Source organism: Chelonia mydas, chromosome 22 (genome assembly GCF_015237465.2).
Source record: "Chelonia mydas isolate rCheMyd1 chromosome 22, rCheMyd1.pri.v2, whole genome shotgun sequence".
Lineage (NCBI taxonomy): Eukaryota > Metazoa > Chordata > Testudines > Cheloniidae > Chelonia > Chelonia mydas.
In genome coordinates this window covers 3683189-3704595 of record NC_051262.2, presented here as the reverse complement: position 1 = coordinate 3704595, position 21407 = coordinate 3683189, and the positions used below count along the sequence as shown (strand labels likewise).

Genomic DNA, 21407 nt, shown 5'->3' with positions numbered 1-21407 from the left:
GCCCGGCCAGAGCCTGGATCCTGAACCCCCTCCCACACCCAAACCCCTGCTCCATCCCTGAGACCCCTCCTGCACTCAAAGTCCCTCCCAGAGCCTGCACCCCGAACCACCTCCTGCACCCCAACCCCCTGCCAGAGACTCAGCCAGGAGCCCCCTCCTGCACTCCAAACCCCTCGGCCCCAGCCCCGAGCCTGCACCCCCTCCCACACCCCAGCCCCCTGCCCCAGCCCAGTGAAAGTGAGTGAGGGTAGGAGAGAGCGAGCAACGGAGGGAGGGGGGCTGAAGTGAGCGGGGGAGTGGGGCCTCGGAGAAGGGGCAGGGCAGGAGCGTGGCCTTGGGAAGGGGCGGGACAAGGCAAGGGTATTTGGGTTTGTGCAATTAGACAGTTGACAACCCTATACTTGGACTTTCCAACTATTGCTGAACACCTTCCACGTCCAGTGACTATGGAGGGGCCAGTTACATGTCTATAGTTAAGGTTGAGCTGTGCACTTGAAACAGAGGTTTAACCTCTTCGAGATGGGGACAAATACTGCGTAGCCCCAAAAGCACTCTTGAAGTTCAGAGTGAATGTTCATGAAAATCTGTTAATTATTTTAGGAGTCAGTTTTTTAAAAAATGGGGTCTGTAAAAAAGAAAGCAAGCACCCAGTGCCAGAGTCTTTTATTCCCTGGATCTTAACAGAGTAACATGGACTCTTCAGACTTTCCTAGGCTACAACTCAGCCAGCAAAAAAACAAGGACCACGCTACGAGGTGTGATTCTGCATCTCTGCTAGGAAAACGGCCAAGTTTAGGTTGGGGTTAACTAGAGTATTAGCTAAGCCTAAACTAAAAACTCAACCACTTTTCCTAAACAATCCCCAACTCCTCTCCCAAGGTGGAGACCTTCCTAGTCTGAGCTGGCGGGGCGTGTGTGTGTGTGTGTGTAGGAGGGGCAGGTGGAAAGCAGAGAGGAAGAACAAGAAAAACAGCTTACAACCTGGGCACTGCCTAAACAGTTCAGTGAGCTGTCAGTTTAGGCGCTTTCACCAGCATTAGATCCACCCGTTTAAAAAAAAAAAAAAAAAAAAAGGCGAGAGAGGAGATTTGATAAAAATAACACTTTTCTGCATTCATTTGTACACACGTTTAAATTACAATTGTAAAAATCAAGACTAAAACTGACATTACACTCAAAATACCAAAGATGAGCCTATGTGTAGCTCCTCTTTATACGAGCGTTACAGCTCCAAAAGGGGAAAACTTCATGTCAGTTTATACTCCTTGACATAGGTGTTGAGTTTTTCTTTTTCCCCCCGGGGGTGCTCCACTGTCCCGCCCCAAGGCCCTGCCCTTCCCCAAGGCCCTGCCCTTGCTCCGCCTCTTCCTGCCTTGCTCCGCCCCTCCGAGGCCCCACCCACCTGCTGCTCTCCCCCCTCCCCCAAGTGCCTCCCCCAGCTGATCGGCAGCTGCCACCCAAACAGCTGTGGAGTATATATAATGGAGTTGGCACCTATCCTCCTTGGGGCTTGGAGGAATTTAACATAGGCAAGAGTGTGTATTGTACCAGCTCCAAACTGGCTTTTGGAAGGTCATTAGAGATTTAGCTGCCTATACGCTTCCTGAAAGAACGGACCCTAAACTAGACTTCCTACTCCCCAAATGAGAAGAGGGTAAACTCCATTTAGCTGCGTTTACCCTCGACTACTTGGAGTCACCAACGCTCAAGCTCCAGCTTCCCGCCAAGTCCCCTGCACTGTACAGTACAACGTGGAACAAGCCTCATGCTTCTTCCCTGTGTTCAGCACCAGACGCCACGTGTAAGCCTCACTCTCCGTCGGTGCTAGACATTTTGCTTGTCCTCTCAGCAGTGCCGGCTATTAGTGTCCATGGTGCGGAGCAGCCCGACGCGAGAGAAATGCTTCTGTTCAGAAACCCTCGTGAGAGTCAGTTCCCATTTGTAATTCTGTAGGTGTTTTGTGCATTGGGGACCTTGGCCGTAGACCGCCTGGAATCTGCTCTCCACTGAGATCAAATGAGGCAGCTCCAGAGACTTTGGAAACAGCACTGTGGATTCTCGTTCCATTTCCCTTCGGCCGGGATCTGCTTTCTCGAGGTGCTCCCTTCCCCTGCAGGACTCCCGTCACTCTATTCTGCTCATGGTGCTTTGACAGAGCTCCTGCAGGTCTGAGGGACACAAGGCAGAAACCAGGGTCACTAAGGGATATCAGCTGGACTGATGTTCCAGCATTGTCACACTGCAATGTGTCTGTACCTCTCCTCCCAGAGAGAGATCCTACACTTTACCCCACTCCAATGGGATACAAATGCCCCAGCCCCTTCTCTTTAGATCTTCCCTTGCAGTTTCGCAGGGACACAGGATTCTCTGCTTCCCATCCCAGAAGGTTGTACAGTGTCTGTGGGCTGTCAGACAGCTGCTGTGTTCCACCCCATGGCTGGTGAGAAGCCCAGAAGGTGCAATAGAAATGCAGGGTATGATCGAAGGGTCACTCCAGGTTGTTTAGCTTAGCCTGTGCAGAGTGAACAGAAAACACCCTACACGGGCCCATTATGAAGCTGACAGCCCCCTACGGTTTACTTACAGCGCAGGATCGTGTCTTTAATCTGCCTGAAGCCATTCTCCTTGCGCGTCACATCGATGTAATAGAGGCACCTCAGCTCCCGGGGGTAGTCTCTCCGGTCAATGCCCTTCAGCACGGGGATGGTGCGCCCGTTGGCCATCGGCGCCTCCGCCAACGCCTGATGCATCTGGTACCTGCACCAGGGATCCTCGAGGAAGCTGGGGGTTATTAGCAGGACCCAGCAGTGGCTGTTCTGGACAGCGTCGCAGAGCTCTGTCGTGATAGCACTCCCCGGCGTGGCATCCCGCAGCTGCAGGAAGCAGCGGATGCCCTCGGGCTGGCTCTCCAGATAGGAGACCATCTCCTCGACAAACTCAAAGTCCCCGATGCTGTGGCAGATGCACACGTCATAGCTCTTGGCCCAGCGGGCACTCCCTGAGCTGCTGATGCTCACCTGGGAGGCAGGAGACCGGCTGGCCACTGAACTGCTGGTGGAAGAGCTGGTGACAACTGCCGAGGAGGAGGAAGGTGACTGTTTGGTGTTCAAGCTGCTTTCTGCAGAGCTGGAGCTTTGCTTGGGTTTCTGCAGGAGCCGCCTGATCCAGCCTGTGGAGTTTAAGAGACCAGAGTAAGATTCACTGAAGGCTGAAATGCCTCCTGGGCCTATTCACAGCCCCTCCCCATGCACCACAAGAAGCATTTCCGGACATTGAACCTCCTGCTTTCTTATCATGGGGCCCTCTGGGAGCTGAGTCGCAGAGACCAGTGTCAGCCCTGCCCCAGGACCTGGGCAGACCGGTCTGGTGCTAAGGTGGAGCAGCCAGGTCTAGTCCAACAGTGTCTCGAGAGAGAGGCCACTCCGTACAGCTCCAGGCATGGAAGGGCACAGAGAGATTCGGATCTGAGTGGCTGGGCTGTAATCAAAAGCCAATTAAACAAATTCTGGCCTTCAAGGAGGTTTTAACTGGAGCCACTGGGCATCAGGTCTAAAATACCCTCTGGAGCCTCAGGATAGGGTCCTGGCTTGGATCACTCTGCCCTTCTTCCTGCAGAGGGAGATGCAAGCTCCAGGTAGTTTACTGCATATGGGACCCAGGTGAGCCGTAAGTACTCTCTGCACTGCACAGACTCTTGAGGTTGGTTGACAGACTAACGTTTTCCCAGGTGCCCTTGGGCAAAGCTTCCCCCTCCACTCACTGCTCTGTGGGATGGCAGCTGCTCCGCCCCGCCCCAGATGGGGCAGCCTTTCCAAGGCGACGAGAGTTAGTGAAGTACTGGGGGATGAAGTGCGGAATCTGCCTCCTTACCGCTTACTTCAGCTCTCATCACCCCAAATCCCCAGCAGCTCTAAATTAGGAGTTAGGTCAGGTTTACATGGGAACTGCCAAACTGGATTAGACCTGAGGTCTCTGTCTCCAGCAGTGGCCAACACCAGATGCTTTAGGGGAAGATGTAAGAATTCTGCAGTGCCCCTCACTGTTATAGTTAGAGATCAGCTCAAGTCTTGAAGCAGGAAGTTTAATGTGTCAGAAACTGAGACATGGATGGTCACGTCTAGTGGTCAGTGTGGTGGCAGTCATGCCAGGAACTGGAGCCGGGGGTCAGAGCCAGAATCAGGAGTCAAGAGCAGAATCGGAGCAAGGCAGGAGTAGGGCTGGGAGCCAGACTGGACCCAGAGCAGGGCTGGAGCAGGCTGAGGCCTGTGGTCTGTCCCCACTGTCAGGCAGGGGAGGGTTGCAAGCCATGAAGTGAGCTGGGCAGATGGAGCTGCCGTGCCTCCCGAGTGGTTTATATACCTGCCCTGAGAGTCACCAGACCAGCTTCTGGATTGGCTGGAGCCTAGCACAGGAGTGATTCATCCACAGAGTGGTTTAGCCAGGCTCTAGTTCAAGGATGACTCATCACCTCACAATATCCCGGCCAGAATTTGTTGTCATGAATTGTGGTAACTCAGGATCCTTTGACAGTGCCTGACTGGAGCTAGGAGAAAGGCTTTTGTTCTGGAATAGGACAGGTCCTGAGAGGAAGGGCCGTGGATGGGGTGGAAGATTTGGGATTTTGTTCTGACCCCAACTCCAGGAGGTGGGACTCTCCTGACTCAGCTGGAGGCTTAGGTCACCTGGGTGATCTAAATGCACTGTGGAGCCCCATCTGAGAGGGGAAACTGAGGCAGTAGTTGGCCCAAGAACCTCTGCTACACTTCCCCCTTTAGTGGTCTCCTTTCTAAAGTAAACAATCCCATCTTTTCTCCTAGGGAAAATTCTCATGGCCTTGATCATTCTTCTTGCCCTTCTCAGAAGCCTCGCTAACTCCCATCGTCCTCCTAGAGACAGGGTGGCCGTACTGCGCACAGTATTCCAGAGAGGACCGCACAGTATTCCAGAGAGGACCGCACAGTTGATTTACATCTGTCACTAATGATAGGTTTCTGTATTCTCCATCCCATTCCTTCTGCAGCCCACCATCTTACTTGCTAGGTTGGGAGGGCGTTGGGGAGGGGGGTTGGACCTCAGCTGCACACTGAGCTGAGATCTCCACTGAGGCTGTCCGCAGCAGTGGCCAAGTCCCTGCCCTGAGCCGATATGGTTCATTTAGAATCTTACAAGGTGTGGGAGAGTTGAAACGGACGAGGGGTGGTTCGTGATTCGCTTATGTCCCTTCTCAGCTATGAGAGCAAAGCACTTTATAGAGCTGGGTATGTTATCCCTGGTCCATAGAACGGGGAAAACGCACCAGAGTAAAACCGACTCTCCCAGGCTCATAGCAAGTCGGGGCAGAGCAGGGATAGACGCTCTGCCTCCTGTTCCCAGCCCCTCACTCAATCCGATCATGCTGTCAACATGCTCCTTGTTTACTCACCAGCCATATCGGGATAACAGTCAGATGAGAAGTGCCCACATGAATCTTCGCCTGTAACAGGGAAAGGGCAACTGGTCAACAGCTGTTCTGCTTCCTTTCATGCTGGTATTAAATTCAGCATATTATGTGTTTGTAGGCCCATAGCACTTAGGAGTCCCAGTCAAAGACCAGGACCCATTGTGCTATGCGCTGTACAATTCCAGAATAAAAAGATCATGTTTGCTTCTTTACCACTGCACCCCGTGCCCCCAACTCCTGGGGGAAGAAGAATCAGCGTATTCCACATGCAGACTCCATTAGCAAGCGCTGCATAAGAGATCACTCATTGCCATGGGTGTCTGGTCTGGGGTAGACAGGGCATGTCAGTCTCCCAGGCCATCTAGCTTGCACTAAATCCATTTACTAAAAAGCTATCCTGCCCACCAACAGATATCACACCCTTTCATCACAAATCACCAAGGGTGTTGCTAAGGATATTGGTTGTAGCATGGCAGGGGAACAGATACTCCAAAAGAACCAGCACCAGACTGGTTTCAGAGTAACAGCCGTGTTAGTCTGTATTCGCAAAAAGAAAAGGAGTACTTGTGGCACCTTAGAGACTAACCAATTTATTTGAGCATAAGCTTTCGTGAGCTACAGCTCACTTCATCGGATGCGTACTGTGGAAAATACAGAAGATGTTTGTTTTTATACACATAAATCATGAAAAAATGGGTGTTTATCGCTACAAAAGGTTTTCTCTCCCCCTACCCCACTCTCCTGTTGGTAATAGCTTATCGAAAGTGATCACTCTCCTTACAATGTGTATGATAATCAAGGTGGGCCATTTCCAGCACAAATCCAGGGTTTAACAAGAATTATAACATTCATAAACCAGTCGGAGAACACTTCAATCTCTCTGGTCACGCGATTACAGACATGAAAGTTGCGATATTACAACAGAAAAACTTCAAATCCAGACTGTAGTGAGAGACTGCTGAATTGGAATTGATTTGCAAATTGGATACAATTAACTTAGGCTTGAATAGAGACTGGGAGTGGCTAAGTCATTATGCAAGGTAACCTATTTCCCCTTGTTTTCCTAAACCCCCGCCCCCCTCCCCTCCCTTCCTCAGACATTCTTGTTAAACCCTGGATTTGTGCTGGAAATGGTCCACCTTGATTATCATACATATTGTAAGGAGAGTGATCACTTTACAAAAGCTATTACCAGCAGGAGAGTGGGATGGGGGGAGAGAAAACCTTTTGTAGCGATAAACACCCATTTTTTCATGATTTATGTGTATAAAAACAAACATCTTCTGTATTTTCCACAGTATGCATCCGATGAAGTGAGCTGTAGCTCACGAAAGCTTATGTTCAGATAAATTGGTTAGTCTCTAAGGTGCCACAAGTACTCCTTTTCTTTTTGCCAGCACCAGACTGGATACTTCGGGTTCTCTTGTGTTGCAAGAACAGGAGCCAGAGTGCGTTTGGATCCTTATTGTTGAATATGCAGTTTCTTTAAAATAAGGAAAAGAGGGAAAGGCTGTTTTTCGCTCAAGCTTTGCTTAGACAAGCACAATGTTTAGAAGACCTCAGTATATGGAAATACACCCAAAGATGCCAGGACCCTTCCACCCAAATAGGAATCCTTGGGAGCATGAGCAGAGCACCCTCTTTGCAGAGTGGACACTTGATCCCCCGGGCTTAAGTCCACCCTCCCGGGATGCAACCAGGCAGGCTCTGGCCTTGTAACAACTGTTCAGTCCCACCCAGGAGTACAACTCAAACAGTGGGGTGGTCCTACCTACGTGCAGGCTTTCTGCAGCCTGGTTTGTCTATTGGGCTCATGGCTCAGCCTCCACCTGGCTCTGGGTGTCCCTTAGGAACAGGGGAGGCAGGCAGGCTCTGTTTCAGCTCCAGTCTTTGTGGCGCTCCCTGTGGCATCTGCATTGTCCAAGTCCCTGAACTGCCAAGAGTACTACTGGGGGAATTCTGCGCCACTGCGCATGCGCAGAATTTATGTCCCCTGCAGATTTCATTGCTTCTTCACAGAAAAATGACTTTCTGACGGGGAAGCCACAAGAGCGGTCAAGCGACCCTCCCAAGCAGTATGTTTCAGGTGCCCAGGGCAGCTGGCAGAGAGGTAAATCACTGTAGGGCAGGAGGCAGGACGGGGGAAGACCCGGCTGGTGGCTCCTACCCTATGCCTGGCTCAGCTGCGAGTCCCAGCTGGGCTGGGGAGGACGGGACTTCCTCTTCCCCTGCATGGCATCCAGGGTGGGTCAGACCCACCCCCAGATTTCTCCCCCAGCTGCAGGAATCTCTGCAAAGTTCTCCTTCCTCTCCCCTCCCCCCCCCGGCTTTCTGTACCCATCGCTCCTCAGCTGCGGGGAGAGGGATCCCTGTACAGGGAGCTGCTCCCTCATCCCCCCAACCCCTGTGCGTCCAGCTCCCCCACACACTCAGACCCTCCCCCGCTAGGCCCCACTCTCCCCGCACCTGGACTACCCCAATGAGCCACCCACACCTGGATCCTCACCCCACTGAGCTCCAACCAGCTTCATCTGGATTCCTGCCCCACTCCCACAGCATCTGGACCCCCCCACTGAGCATCCACACCAACCCCCGCTGCTGAACCCCAACCATCTTCACCTGGACCCGCTGCAGAGTCCCATTACCGTTGCACCCAGAACCCCTCACTAAGCCCCTCACTTACCCGTGCATCCAGATCCCGATCCCCCCCCCACCACACACCCAGATCCCCCACTGAGCTGCCCGCACCCAGATTGCCCCACAAAGAATCCTCTCAACCCACACCTGGATCCCTGACACACTAAGCCCCTTCACACTTGGATCCTGCCTCGCTGAGCCTGCCTGCCCACACCTGGTGCACCTCGCATGGATGGACAGAGAAGGGTAACACCAATGATTACGGGTATGGAACAGCTTGCATCTGAGGAAAGATTAAAAAGACGGGGTTGGTTCAGTTTAGAAAAGAGACGACCGAGGGGGATATAATAGGAGTCTACAAACTCATGACTGGTGTGGAGAAAGCGAATAGGGAAGCGTTATTTACCCCTTCATATAAACACACAAACTAGGGGTCACCGAATGAAATGAATAGGCAGCAGATTTAAAAACAAACAAGAGGAAGTACTTCTTCACCCAAGGCACAGTCAACCTGGGGAACTCATTGCCAGGGGATGTTGCAAAGGCCAAAAGTAGAACTAGGTTCAAAAAAGAATTCGCTACGTTCCTGGAGGATAGGTCCATCAATGGCTTTTAGCCAAGATGGTCAGGGACGCAACCCCATGCTTTGGGTGTGCCTAAACCTCTGACTGTCAGAAGCTGGAACTGGACAACAGGGGATGGATCACTGGATAATTGCCCTGTTCTGTTCATTCCCTCTGAAGCATCTGGCAACAGCCACTGTCAGAAGACTGGATACTGGGCTAGCCCCAGTATGGCCATTCTTATGTTCTTAAAAACACACACACTATATTTCCAGGAACACAGTACAATTATTTCTGGAAAGCTGATCTCAGGGTCTCCCTCCTGGGTTACAACAAAATTTAACTAAGAACACAAATTAAAAGAATCAGCAATCCCTCTCCTGCTCTCTCTAGCAAAAGATGATCTTAACACAAGATGGGAGGGAGAGAGAATGGGGGAGCACCTGCTCTTTTCATTTTAACTTGGCTGTGTGCATGATTTCCTAGGTTAAAAAAACAGCTGTGTGTAATTATTTATTCATCTGGGGGTAGCCCCAAGAGCACCAGCCACACTATGTTCAGCACCATGCAAATGAGTAAGAAAAAGATGTCCCTGCCCAGAAGACCTTACAGTCTAAGTATGAGAAGAGAAGATGGTTGCAACAAACAGATGGGGAATGCAAAGGGGCAGTGAGACTATATACTAGGAGTGGTATCCAGCCCTTCCCTAGCACATGATTTGCATCCTTCTGGGGTTGGTTGTTTCAGAATCTTGTCTAAAAATAATGACACCGCTGAGGCTGGGGCCAAAAATCGGATTTTTTAAAAATTGTATTTCTTTGCCAAATTGTCATTTGTGTTTGTCCCCCTAAAACAAATGCTTCAAATATGGTAAAAATTTCCCCTTGCTCACCTTTTCCCTCCCCCAACCAACATGCCCAGGACCCTACCATGACAAACTAATGGATGCAGCCTGAGCAATAATGAGCCAGTGTGTAGCTCCAGAGCCCACAACTCTACAACACGCAGCCGATGTCTGCCGCCTTAGTGCTCCTGAGTGACCCTCCAACAGCAGAGGAGCGAGCACTGTCCCAGCCCTCGTGTTACTCTAACAAGCCAATGCTTAGTAATAACTAAATGCACGAGTGACCTTACAAAAATGAAGTAGCGTGTGCAGCCTTAGGGCTCGCAGATTATAACCATCTGCTATGCACAGCAGCGAAGGACCTCTGTGCTCCGGGAAGGGAGTTATATACTTAAATTAGCACCAGTGCATCCCATCTTCTCTGCATCTGTCCCTCAGAGCGGGAGCTCCCTGGGGCAGGGGCTTTTTATGTTTGTCTCATAAGAGGCTGAGCATGTTGGGCCTTACTTCATAATTCCTAACAACAGTCATGTGATGGGAGGTTTGGAAGGGGAAGATGCATGGAGACCTCTCTATGGGCACAGCTCAGGCTCCACAAGTCGGGAAGGGGCTAGGCCAGAGGGGTGGCAAGGCTCAGTGGTATTGTCTTCATTCAGCCAGGCAGAGATTCCCCATCATAAGTCAGTACAAAGAGCACAATGTTACACGGCGTCCCCCCTGCTCAGCCACACCTGGCCTGGGGCAGCTCCTGGCAGTGATCACAGATGAGGCCAGCTGTTGGAGATGGGAGCTGTGCAGAGCCACGGCCTTCTGTGAAATGGTCCTGCCCTCATGGAAGCCCTTTAGCTCTTGGAACATCACTGAGTCTGGAGGCATCATTCCATCGGGACAGGGTGCAAGCCCAGCGCCCTCCACCCAGGCCCACCAGCTGACCCAGTGGAAGTGGGTCGTGATGGAGCCATCACGCCAGGCCAGCAGGGTTGCAGCACTTTTTAAAGCCCTCTAGCCCTTTCCAAGGAAAGCCTCCAACCAGCGACATGGATGTCAGGCTATCCTGGTAAGTCTGCAGAGAGCCTGAAGTGAGAGATCACAGTGGAAGGGGCTCTTCCGTTAATCTCACTGCCTGATAACCCTGAAACCTAACAATGTCTTGTAAGTGGCAATGTTAACTGTTTCACTGTAGCAGAAATATCCAGCAGCTTGGGGATAGCGCCAGTGTTCCCTCTAAATTTTTACATCCACGTGTGGGGTTTGGAGTGTGGGAGGGGGCTCAGGGCTAGGGCTGGGGCAGAGGGTTGGATGCGGGGGTGTGTGAGAGCTCTGGGATTGGGCCAGGGATGAGGGGGTTGGGGTGCAGGCTGCCCTGGGGCTGTGGTGGGGAGAGAGGACTCCCCCAGCCCTCTCTCGCTGCAGCAGCTCGGGACCTGGGGAGGCATCTCTCCCTGGCAGCTCTGGCGGGCCTGTGCTGGGCTGAGGGAGGAGCTCCTCTCCCCTGGCGACGGCCACTCCCCACTGTGGCAGGGCACCATTCCCCCAGCCGCAGCAAGTCCGCGCTTGGGCTGGCGAGGACGGGCGCCTCTCCCCTGGCTGCAGCCCTGAGCCCCTGCGCAGGGCTTAATAGGCAGGTATGCAGCCACACAGCTTAGAGGGAACTTAGAATAGCAGGTGGAGTTTTGTAGAGCTCCCCTAGGCTTTTTTCCTACATCCCATGGATTTCCCTCTCCACAAAACGGCCTGACAGCCACGCCCTGGCAAAGCTCTGGGTCTGCACCCCCTAGGGTTGCCAACCCTCCCAGTTTCGCTGGGAGTCTCCCGAATCAGGCTCTATCTCCCAGAGGCTACTGCAGCCAGATCAAGAGATTTTAGACTGCTAAAAGCCGAGTGGTGCAGTAGGGCTAAGGCAGGCTCCCTGCCTGGCCTGGCCCCGCGCTGCTCCCAGAAGCAGCCGGCACATTCCTGTGTCCCCTGGAGGGGGGCAAGGGGTCTCCGCGCGCGGCCCCTGCCCTGAGCATGGACTCCGCAGCTCCCATTGGCCGGGAATTGTGGCCAACAGGAGGTGCAGGGGCGGTGCCTGCATTTCTGGCCCCCCTCTGGAGCCCTCACCCTCTCCCACAGCCCAACCCCCTGCACCAGTGCGGTGAAACTGAGCCAGGGCAGGGAGAGCGAGACTGAGGAAAGGGGGGGGGGAGTGGAATGAGCGGGGGCGGGGCCTCGGAGGGGGCGGGGCCTGGGTGTTGCAGTGGTTGGCACCAGCCGCCCTCCGCAGCCTGCCAAGCTGAAAAAGGGATCTGAAGAAATTAAAAAAAAAAAAAAAAAAAAAAAGGAACAAACCTGGCTGCCAGGCACACGCCTCCCCCCTGCCCCCCTCCGGCCGCAGCTTCCTGCCCCGGCGGGGGCGCCCCGCTCCCTGGGAGGCCGGGAGCCGCTGCGCGCCTTGGCTGCCCCGGGCGGAGCGCCGGCGGGGACGCTACAGGCGGCTACTCACCCAGCCCCGCGCGTCCGGCCGGGCTCTGGGGGCGCGGGGCCCGCGCGCTCCTCCCGCCGCTCCGGGGCCCGCCTCCCGGCTGCAGCCACGGGCCGGGGAAGTCGGCGGCGGCCGCCCCTGGCCCTGCGAGGAAACGCCTCCTCCGGCGGGGCACCAGCGCCAGGGTGCAGCCCCAGGGCGGGGCTCCCGAGCTCGGCACGTGGGCTGGGGCTCGCTGCGGGCCCCGATTTCCCCGGGGGTGCCCGGGCGCCGCGGGCTGCCAGGGAAGCGGCTCGCAGGACGGGGCGGCCGGGCGCTGCAGACAGGCCCTGGCCAAAGCTCGCCAAGGGCAAGGGAGAGAGCGCAGCGGGGGGACCCCCCCGGTGCCTCTCCCCGCCCGCTCTACGTGGCCCCCGCAAGCGGCCCTTCTGCCCCCGCTGTCCTGCCCCTAGCACTGCGCGGGGAGGGGAGCCCGGCGGCGCCGTCAGCTAGACCCCGCCCGGGGCCCATGGGCTCTCCCCCGGCCCGGCCCTTGCCACCGGATCAGAGCTACGGGCCCGCCCAAAGGGGCCCCAGGTCCCTCTGCTCCTCCCCGGGCGGGTTCGGTGGCTTGAAGTCCCCCTGGTTGGATGCCTGCGCGGCCCGCGCCCCTTGACTGACAGCGGCTTGTTTCGTAACCTCACTTCCAGCCCTGGAAGCCGAGCGTTACCCGGCCAGGCTGCTGGGGGATCCGGGGGAAGGAGCCGCTTGCTGGGGCCCCCAAGGAGGAGCACCCAGGTGAGAGGGAAGCGGAGATGGGCCTATGCGGCCGCTGCAGAGTCCGCCTCTGCAAAGCTGTCAGGGCAATACCTGGAAAGAAAGTGGCATGTTTAATAGTGAGGGTAACTAACCATTGGAACAATGTAGCCAGGGCTGGGGTGGATTCTCCCTCCCTGGCTGTTTTCCTAAAAGAGCTGCTGTGGTCCAAGCAGGAATTGAGTCAGGGAAAGTCCTGGGGCCTTTGGTATGCAGCTCAGAGGAGGTGATGGCAGAGTCCCTCCTGGCCTTAGACTATATAGGGTGACCAGATGTCCTGACTTTATAGGGACAGTCCTGATTTTTTGGGTCTTTTTCTCACACAGGCACCTATTACCCCCCCACCTCCTGTTCTGATTTTTGACACTTGCTATCTAGTCAGCCGAAGAATATATTCAATCTGTGTGGCTGGACTGAGCCCTGAGTGCGTCAGCCCGGATCCTCCAAGGTTTCCAGGTGCCTAACTCCCGCTGATTTCCCAGATCCCAAGATATTTAGGCACCTAACTCTCATTGCTTTCAGTGCTGTTTGGCTCGGGGAGTGGGGGAGGGGAGTCACGGGCCTGTTCTCAAGGTGATTTCCTTTGTTTTCCTTTGCCCCCAGGGGACCCGACACTGAGAGGAAGGAGAAGCAAGGCACAGACCTGGGAGCCGAACCCTCAGAATGAAGCACATCTCGATCCACTGGTTCCGTAAGGGTCTTCGCCTTCACGATAATCCTGCCCTGCTGGCAGCGATGACAGACTGCCACAAGCTGTATCCCATCTTCATCCTCGACCCCTGGTTCCCAAAGAACATGCGGGTCAGCGTCAACCGCTGGAGGTTTCTGGTTGAGTCGCTGAGAGATCTGGACGAGAGCCTCCAGAAACTGAACTCGAGGCAAGTCCAGTCCAGGCAGATACTCGGCACGAGTGTAGGGAGGGCTAATACAGTTAGAGTGCTGGGGTTGTCTCTGGTACCTGGAAAAACAAAGGGCCTGATTCTGTTAACCCTCCTCACATGGGACCTGCATCGCGTTCGCTGGGAGCTGTGTACATACAGGGCTTGCAGGGTAGGCCCAGTAGATGCCAGAATTCTGCTTCCTTGGGTCCCTCTGGTCCCAGTTGTCTGGAGCTCCCTGTCCAAGAGAATACGGTGCCAATGAGTTGCAGATTCACAGTGCAGTGCTGCCAGGTTCTGTGCCTGGAGAACTGCCTTCCTCTGAATATTTCAATCTAAGTCAAACAAATGTATTTTCTCCTCCTCCCCCCGCAGTTCACAACTGTTACTTTTTAATGATATGATGCTTCCATCTGCTAGATGAATGAGCCATACAGGGGTAGCCTCCCTCCCCCCCCCCAAATACGCAGGGCCTGGTTCTCTGTAGCTCTGCACCCTGTGACATCGTGACGCCAGTGCACGGCTGCCATTCTGACTTAATCGTGTGCGACGCGCACTTTGCCCAGGTGTGAGTGCTGGCGCCGGGTGATGCAGAAATGGGCTCCCAATGCACATCCCTCTATGCGGTTCCAAAGCAGGATCAGGAGCAGCCCCAGAAGGTCAGGGAGCTGCTTGAGCTTAACTGAATGGGGATTGCGTGGCCCTTTCTAAAGGGCACTTTGTTATGAGAGCAAGCGCAGCGAAGGTGGGCTACAGGGCTGGAGTAGCCAGCAGCAGAAAGGCTTTTACTGAGGGGCTGGTGGGGATGAATTTGTCTGGGGAGGGGGAGGTTCCTCACAACCCTCTGCATCTCCAGCTGCATAATAGAGATGAAGCGTGCAGCATGCATGAGAGGTCTTAGACATGAACTACTTTGCCAAAGGGGTGGAAGCCGGGTTCCTAAGTATCCTCATTGCCAGGATCCCAAGTGGGACTGCTGTCTTCCCCAGCTATGTGGTCTGCATTTCCCTTCCCACCCTGGGATGAGCCGACTGCTGCTTACAACCAGTGTCCCACCTGTGGAGGGGTAGGAGCTCCAAGGGACCTGGTATGGAGAGATCTCATGCACTGTGTTCCCTGCTGTCAAAAGTAGAATTCAGAGCGACACTCTAAGCCTGAGGAACCCAACAGTTCCTGAGGGATCCACCCGACAGGCCATAAAATGGAGCAGGTTGTAACTGCCCTGACTTTTGACATGGAGGTGTGACCCACGGAGGCAAGTTCCAACATGCCATGCTTGGAAGTGGCCTAGGATGAGTGTATGTGTAGACTATAGTTCCCACCACACAATGCTCTCTCTTGAGCCCAGCCACCAAGCCTGGACTCCTGGGCCTTGCTGTTGACCTCGCCTCTGACTGACTAGGTTTTGGTGGCATCTTCACAGGCTGTTTGTGGTGCGTGGCCACCCCACAGAGATATTCCCGGTCCTCTTTAAAGAGTGGAAGGTGACACGGCTGACGTTCGAGATAGACACGGAGCCCTACTCCAGGCAGCGCGATAGCGAGGTGGTGAGGCTGGCGGCTGACCATGGCGTTCAGGTTATTCAGAAAGTGTCCAACACCTTGTATGACACCGACAGGTGGGTCCCAGGAGTGGGGTCCTCATGTGGCTTGCTCATTGCTGGGCATTAAAGCCCCTGGAGTCCCAGCAAAAGAGGGTGCCAGTGCCTTCTGCCCTGTGAGCTCTACCCGCTGATAGGTCTCTTTGATTATTCACAGAGTAATTGCTGAGAACAATGGCAAGGTGCCTCTGACCTATGTGCGTCTGCAGACGCTCCTGGCAGCGCTGGGACCACCGAAGCGGCCCGTGCCAGCTCCCACTCTGGAAAACCTGAAGGGTGAGTGGGACAAAGGGTTTGGTAATATTTTAATGATTCGTATATGTGCCCAAGTTTCCTTCCTTACAGGTGTGTGTCACCTCACTATGTGGGTGGAACAAACAGGGTCGTTAAGGAATTGGTTGAAACCGACCCAGATCAAGAGAGGGTCCCGAGTGACAACAGGAAGTCCCATCGACACTCAGCAGTGGGACGCTCTGGCAGGCAGGGTGGGGTGAACGCAGCGTGGCCCTGCTTGGAGACAAAGGGCTGAGCTCTGCCTGGGTGGGAATGGAGGGTGGGCTTCTGAAGAAACTGGCTGCTCTCCCCCGGCTGGGACCAGACAAGGGAGAGAGACTGGGACGGAGATGGAGTCCGACCCAGCATGGCTGGCATTTGCACTGGCTTGGCCAGGCTGGCCTATGGCTTAACTCTGCCTCTCTGGGCTTCCAGCTTCAATAGCCAGGTGACTCATACGTGGCTCCCTTATTTGGAAAAGGCTGTGTGGGTTGTTGCAAATACCCAGTGAGAGCACTGCGCCTTGACAGGCCCAGTACAAGCCTCTGCAAGAGTCTGGGTTGGCTGGATTCGCTGCAGGGAGTCTCCGAGAGAGACAGGGCTTGTTGGTGCCTGAAGGCCCAGTCTCAGAGTCCTGGAAGCCAGGGACTGCCTCCGTGGAACTGTGTGGGTTCTTGGGGCTGGGAACACTAAAGGGATTGATAACAGGCTGGGTATAGACCAGAGTCTGTGGACAGTCAGTATGGGACAAGTCTTTGTCAATGTGGTGGTTCTCTGCCAGGGGGACATGTCCCAGCACTCGGACTGCAAGCTTCTGTGGTTGGTATTCTGGGCTTCCCCTGGTGTGTTCCAAAAATCCCCATGCAGTTTCCATGGGACATGGGATTCTTCTTGTCCTAGGCTCTGGTGTAGTGGTGTTATGAGGCTGTAAAGCAGTTGCCATGTTCCATTCCAGAGGTGGCTGCATTTCAGTGCTGGGTGCAGCGATCCCTGTTTAGTTCTGTAAAGCACTTTGAGATTCTTTACAACTAAAGAGGCTAGACAAACGTACAGTATATTTTAGTGTTGATGGTGCAGGGAAGTACTGACTGTGCCTATTACCCCAGATTGCTGTACCCCCTGCAAAGACAACCACGATTCAGAGTATGGGATCCCTACGCTGGAGGAGCTGGGTCAAGACCCCGAGCAAGCAGGTCCTCGCCTCTACCCGGGAGGAGAGTCTGAGGCACTTTGCAGGCTTGACTTGCATATGAACAGAACGGTAGGGTAGTTAACATTGATCCCCTCTCCCACTCTGAGGCCTGGGGCAGGCACTAAGCCCTTGAGCTTTCAAGCAAACAGTGTAAGAGAAACATCTCAGGTTGATTCCCTGCAACGTTGTGCTGAGCCCACATGGGCTTTGGCAGGAGTGTCCTGGAGAGATCCAGGACCGTGGCTGTAGGTACAGCGTTGCCAGCAGCTCCATTAAAGACCCCAGGCCTAATTCATTGTTGCCTTGCACTTGCGATCACTTACCCCTGTGCTAAGTGACTGCAAAGCGGGTGGAAAACGATAATTAGAATGACAGTGCATGGAACTACTCCGCTCTCTGTTTTATTATGGTACCAGGATCATAGGTACTAGAACTAGGGGTGCTGCTGCATCTCCTGGCTTGAAGTGGTTTCCATCATATATAGTTTGGCCATCCTCTTCCCTTGCGCAGGGAGTCCTCTGTGCTTTTCCCTGTCTGGCTTTGGGCACCTCTCATCTGCTTCTCTTGTCCTTTTTCAGGCCTGGGTGTGTAATTTCCAGAAGCCCCAGACTGAGCCCAACTCCCTGAGCCCTAGCACCACCGTCCTGAGTCCTTACATCAAGTTTGGATGCTTGTCAGTGCGAACCTTCTGGTGGAGGTTGTCTGAAATCTACCAGGGGGTAAGTTTTGCTTGGCAGCTCTTTTATCAGGCAGCTGCTTGCCAGCACATGTGTTAGGCCTAAAGGAGCACTGTGGAGGTTAGAGTTCTCTGCCCTGCAAGGGCTGCTGGCTCATACCGATGTGGGACATTTGGAGTAAGATCTATTGCTCTGTGTAGGCAAATAACCTTCCTGGCATGGTCAGTGAGGATGCTGCCTCTGAGCCAATGAGAATGGGGCATGAATGGCAGCAGAACCCCTTAGCAGGAGGAGGATGGGTGAGCTGGTTGATGAAGTTGGTTAGACTTAGACCTTAACTTCTTGGGTTTAAACCCTAGAATCACAAAGGAAAATCTGTCTCATGGCTCGTCCTAGGCTTAGTTCATCCATAAAACCAAGGGATTTTAGGGTTTGGCTCTATCCTAGCCTCTGAATAAGAAAGCCCAGGCCTAGAAGAGCAGAGGCTGATGTGGATCAGGAGTGAAGTACCTTGGCAGAGCTGCATGCGTGGTGGAAGCTTTTACAACGCCTCCCTGGATTGTGCCCAGCTCTAGCCAGTCCTATTAATCCCTCATTTTCCAGAGGCCTTAAACTCCAGTCAGTGTTTGGGTATATGAATGCCTGGGAAACCAACAGCAGTAATCCCTGCTAAGGAACCACCATTGGATCCCTTCTCCGAGACTCTCCTCGCTTACGTGCCAGAGACAAGAATGACGTCTGCCCTCTTTTGACAGAGGAAACACTCCAGCCCGCCCGTGTCTTTGCATGGGCAGCTCCTGTGGAGGGAGTTCTTCTACACGGCAGGAGCTGGGATCCCCAACTTCAACAAGATGGAAGGCAACCCCGTCTGTGTGCAGGTGGACTGGGATGACAATCCAGAGCACCTCAGAGCCTGGAGTGAGGTACCCATTTTTGGCAATATGGGCCAATGACAATGATGTCCCAGTGACAAGAGCCTTGTAGCAAGGTGGTCTGCCAGGGCCGGGGGAGAGCGTTCGATTATTGGACCCAGCTAGGAAGGGGTCAGGTGATCCTTGCAAAGGGCCGAGAGAGGTCAGTTGGAGGGAGGGTTTAATCTGAATTAACAAACTGCGCCTTGAGGGAAGGGCCTGGTGAGTCCTCCCTGGCCTCAGGGAGCCCAGCCAGCAGCCCTACACGCCTGATCTTCCTTCTAGTGCACTCCTGGCAGGGCCGTCCCTCTGCCTCCCAGCACCAGTGGGGCTATTCCCACCACTGAGCGTTGGAGAACCGAGTGCTGACACCAAGGGGATTAGCGGTTGTGCTGGCTAGAGGGAACGCACTTAGAGACGGCCTGGCTGTCAGGCCCGAGTACATCCTGGTGTAACTCTAAGTGGAGTTCCACCAGGGATTAATTTGACCCATACTTGCCTCAAAGGGAGAACTGCTCAATACAGGGACAAGGTAGGGACGATGCGAGGAACAGACACTCGGCAGACAATAGACCTGGTCACCAGATACCGCAGACAGGTGTGGGCAGCCAAAGCTAGAACCCTGGTCTTTCAGCTTCAAAATACTGCCAGTGACTGCCACTCGAGGTACCAGAGATCTCCCTTGATTGGTGGCAGTAATTGGTCTCTTAGCTCTATGGGTCCGGCCACCAGCCCCACACCTCACTAGTGAAGCCAGGAGTGTACCCTGCACATGGCTGCCTGGGTTAGCTTGCTGGAGGTGTAAACTGAAGGTCTTTTCTTGGCAGGGCCGGACGGGCTACCCCTTCATAGACGCCATCATGACTCAGCTGCGCACTGAAGGCTGGATCCATCACCTGGCCCGGCACGCTGTGGCCTGCTTCCTGACTCGAGGAGACCTGTGGATATCCTGGGAGCAAGGGCAAAAGGTCAGGCATGTCGCAAGGGCTCTGCTGAAATGGTGGGGGCCTCCAGGACCTTCACGGTTGACAAAAAAGCCGACGGACTGGCTGAGGGCCACACCATTGCCCTGCAGACGTGGAGAGCCTGGAGTCCATCCCAGAACTCTCCACCATGCCTGCCAATGAGCAAACGGCGGGAGGGAGGCAGAGATTGCACCACGGCCAATGGCCGCGAGGAGCAAGGCTGGCCTTATCACCCCCCATGCTGCTTGGAGCCACTGGGAACGAGGTGGGAGTTTCCTCCCTACTCCAGACCAGCTGCCTGAGCCAGAGGGAGCTCACTGACCCATCTCCGCCTCTGGCAGCCACTGCCAGAGGGGAGATCAGGCTTGCCCTTGGGCTGCTGGACAAGACCTCCAGGGACGTGGGACCTCCGGGCTGTCATTCATGGTGCTGGGCTCTACAGCTGGTCGGGTGGGAATAGAGACTAGAGGGCGGCCAGAGACTCCTGCAGCCTCTTACCCAGTGAGAAACCAAACCCGTTCCGATGAATTAGGGAGCGTCTGAGGCTCTTCCCTGCCTGCGGCTTTGGGCCCAGTGCCACACAGCTAAGCCAGGCTGGGGAAGGGAGGTGTGAATAGCCACGGGGATAGTGCAAACGTGTTCCAATGGCCCCTTCTCCCTGGCTGCTCTGACAGCCCTTCCCTAATCACAGTTATATGGCACCAACCACAGGGATTTAGTGCCCTCTACAGGCGCTGTCTTTACCCTCCACTTCTGGTGCTACACGGGAGGTGCCGATTCTTTCAGAAGGCCAGCGGGGTTCCTGGCTGGGCACCCTGCCCACCCAGGTTGCGTGAGGGTGAGGGGGGAGGTAGGAGGGGAATGGAGTCCACGTGCCACCTGGCGGGACTCCCCGGGGACTGGCTGCCTGATGAGCAGCTGCCACCCCTCCTCAGTGCCATGGGTCAGGAGCCCAAGCTGAAGGGAAGCAGAAAGATTTGGAGGTTGGGGGGGGTTATGCATGATCTTGCCCTTCCCCAAAGCATCCACTCCTCCCACCCCAGGTCTTTGAGGAGTTGCTGCTGGATGCTGACTGGTCCCTGAACGCTGGCAACTGGCAGTGGCTGTCGGCGAGCGCCTTCTTCCACCAGTTCTTCCGCGTCTACTCGCCTGTCGCCTTCGGCAAGAAGACGGACAAGGGCGGAGAGTATATCAAGTAGGTGCAAGGCAAAGTCCAGCAGAGCCATGGCGGAGCCCAGCCTCTTCCTGAACCATGCGGGCCCATGCGGGCCCAGCGAGCGCCGCAGTCCGGGTGTTGCTCTGGCATGGCATTGCAGAGAGGACACAGCGCGGGTGGGGGAGGGTTGGGGGTTTCCATCTTTCTGTCTCCACCCAGGTGGCAGTGAATCGTTCTAGCTCTAGGCCGACAGCAACTGGACGTAACCCCCATGGTGGGTGGTCTGTGAGGACAGGAAGTTGGGAGCTCTTGTCCCATTCCCAGGTGGGAAGGTCAGATTGTTACCCCCCACCCCCGGTTGGCAGCTTCAGTGGACAGGCTAGGAAGTGAGTGAGCCAAAGATCCCGTACCCTGCTCTAGCCCCCCTCAGCCCGGCTGGCTAAGACATACTGGTGAAGGCAATTGGCCCTGAGGGACCTGGGGCTCGGCACTGAATTCCCACCTCGGCTCATTTCTCGTGGGGCTGACTGACCCACCCTGCCTGTTCCTTTGGGCCCTGACCCTCCTGCAGGAAGTACCTCCCTTGCCTCCGGAAGTTCCCCGCTGAGTACATCTACGAGCCCTGGAAGGCGCCGCGAAGCATGCAGGAGCAGGCGGGCTGTGTGATTGGCCGAGATTACCCCAAGCCCATCGTGGTGCACGAGGTGGTGAGCAAGAGGAACGTGGAGCGGATGAAGGCAGCCTACGCCCGGCGATCGGCCAGCACCACGGCCCAGCTGGAGGGAGGGGGTGGCAAGAAAGGTAACAACCCCCCTTACCCGGAGCTGCTCTGTGGCTTGGCTCTCTTGGGCTGGGATTTGAAGTGCCAAGTACTGGCTGGGAGGAACGGGAGGAGACAATCCTGAGCAGCCCTCCCTTGGGGAGGCATCATGGCTAGTGGCTATGGCTGGAACTCCGGACACCTATGTTCTAGTCCAGGGGTGAGCAAACTATGGCCTGCGGGCCAGATCCA

General features: G+C 54.9%; 2 protein-coding genes across 15 annotated transcripts in view; one reads left to right on the top strand and one right to left on the bottom strand.

Moving 5' to 3' along the window:
- Positions 1-21407, top strand: part of LOC102947919 (cryptochrome-1) — a 28169-nt gene that overhangs the window by 1977 nt on the left and 4785 nt on the right. Inside the window, exons 1-11 of one of the 7 annotated variants that reach the window (XM_043533889.1) lie at positions 12587-12725; positions 13070-13195; positions 13344-13621; positions 15045-15239; positions 15379-15497; positions 16601-16755; positions 17265-17405; positions 18119-18286; positions 19102-19242; positions 20283-20434; positions 20967-21196. In XM_043533889.1, coding sequence (XP_043389824.1) covers positions 13407-13621; positions 15045-15239; positions 15379-15497; positions 16601-16755; positions 17265-17405; positions 18119-18286; positions 19102-19242; positions 20283-20434; positions 20967-21196 — 1516 coding nt within the window. In that variant the 5' untranslated portion in view covers positions 12587-12725; positions 13070-13195; positions 13344-13406. Of the gene's footprint in view, positions 1-3163; positions 3660-10406; positions 10542-12586; positions 12726-13069; positions 13234-13343; positions 13622-15044; positions 15240-15378; positions 15498-16600; positions 16756-17264; positions 17406-18118; positions 18287-19101; positions 19243-20282; positions 20435-20966; positions 21197-21407 lie in introns of those variants that run through there. The other 6 variants (XM_037882527.2, XM_043533890.1, XM_043533892.1 and 3 more) reach the window with 6 other exon arrangements.
- LOC102947697 (TIR domain containing adaptor protein) lies at positions 1088-12101 on the bottom strand. Of its 8 annotated transcripts, XM_037882534.2 has the most exons (5): positions 9992-10131; positions 8292-8360; positions 5423-5473; positions 2585-3169; positions 1088-2168 (listed from the first exon to the last, which is right to left on the bottom strand). In XM_037882534.2, exons 2-5 carry the CDS (start codon positions 8305-8307, stop codon positions 2125-2127), a joined length of 696 nt encoding a protein of 231 aa, XP_037738462.1. In that variant the 5' UTR covers positions 8308-8360; positions 9992-10131; the 3' UTR covers positions 1088-2124. The 8 variants fall into 8 exon arrangements, with proteins under 8 accessions (XP_037738462.1, XP_037738463.1, XP_037738465.1 ...); XM_037882535.2 differs by lacking the exons at positions 8292-8360; positions 9992-10131 and adding an exon at positions 11970-12101; XM_037882537.2 differs by lacking the exons at positions 8292-8360; positions 9992-10131 and adding an exon at positions 11816-11938.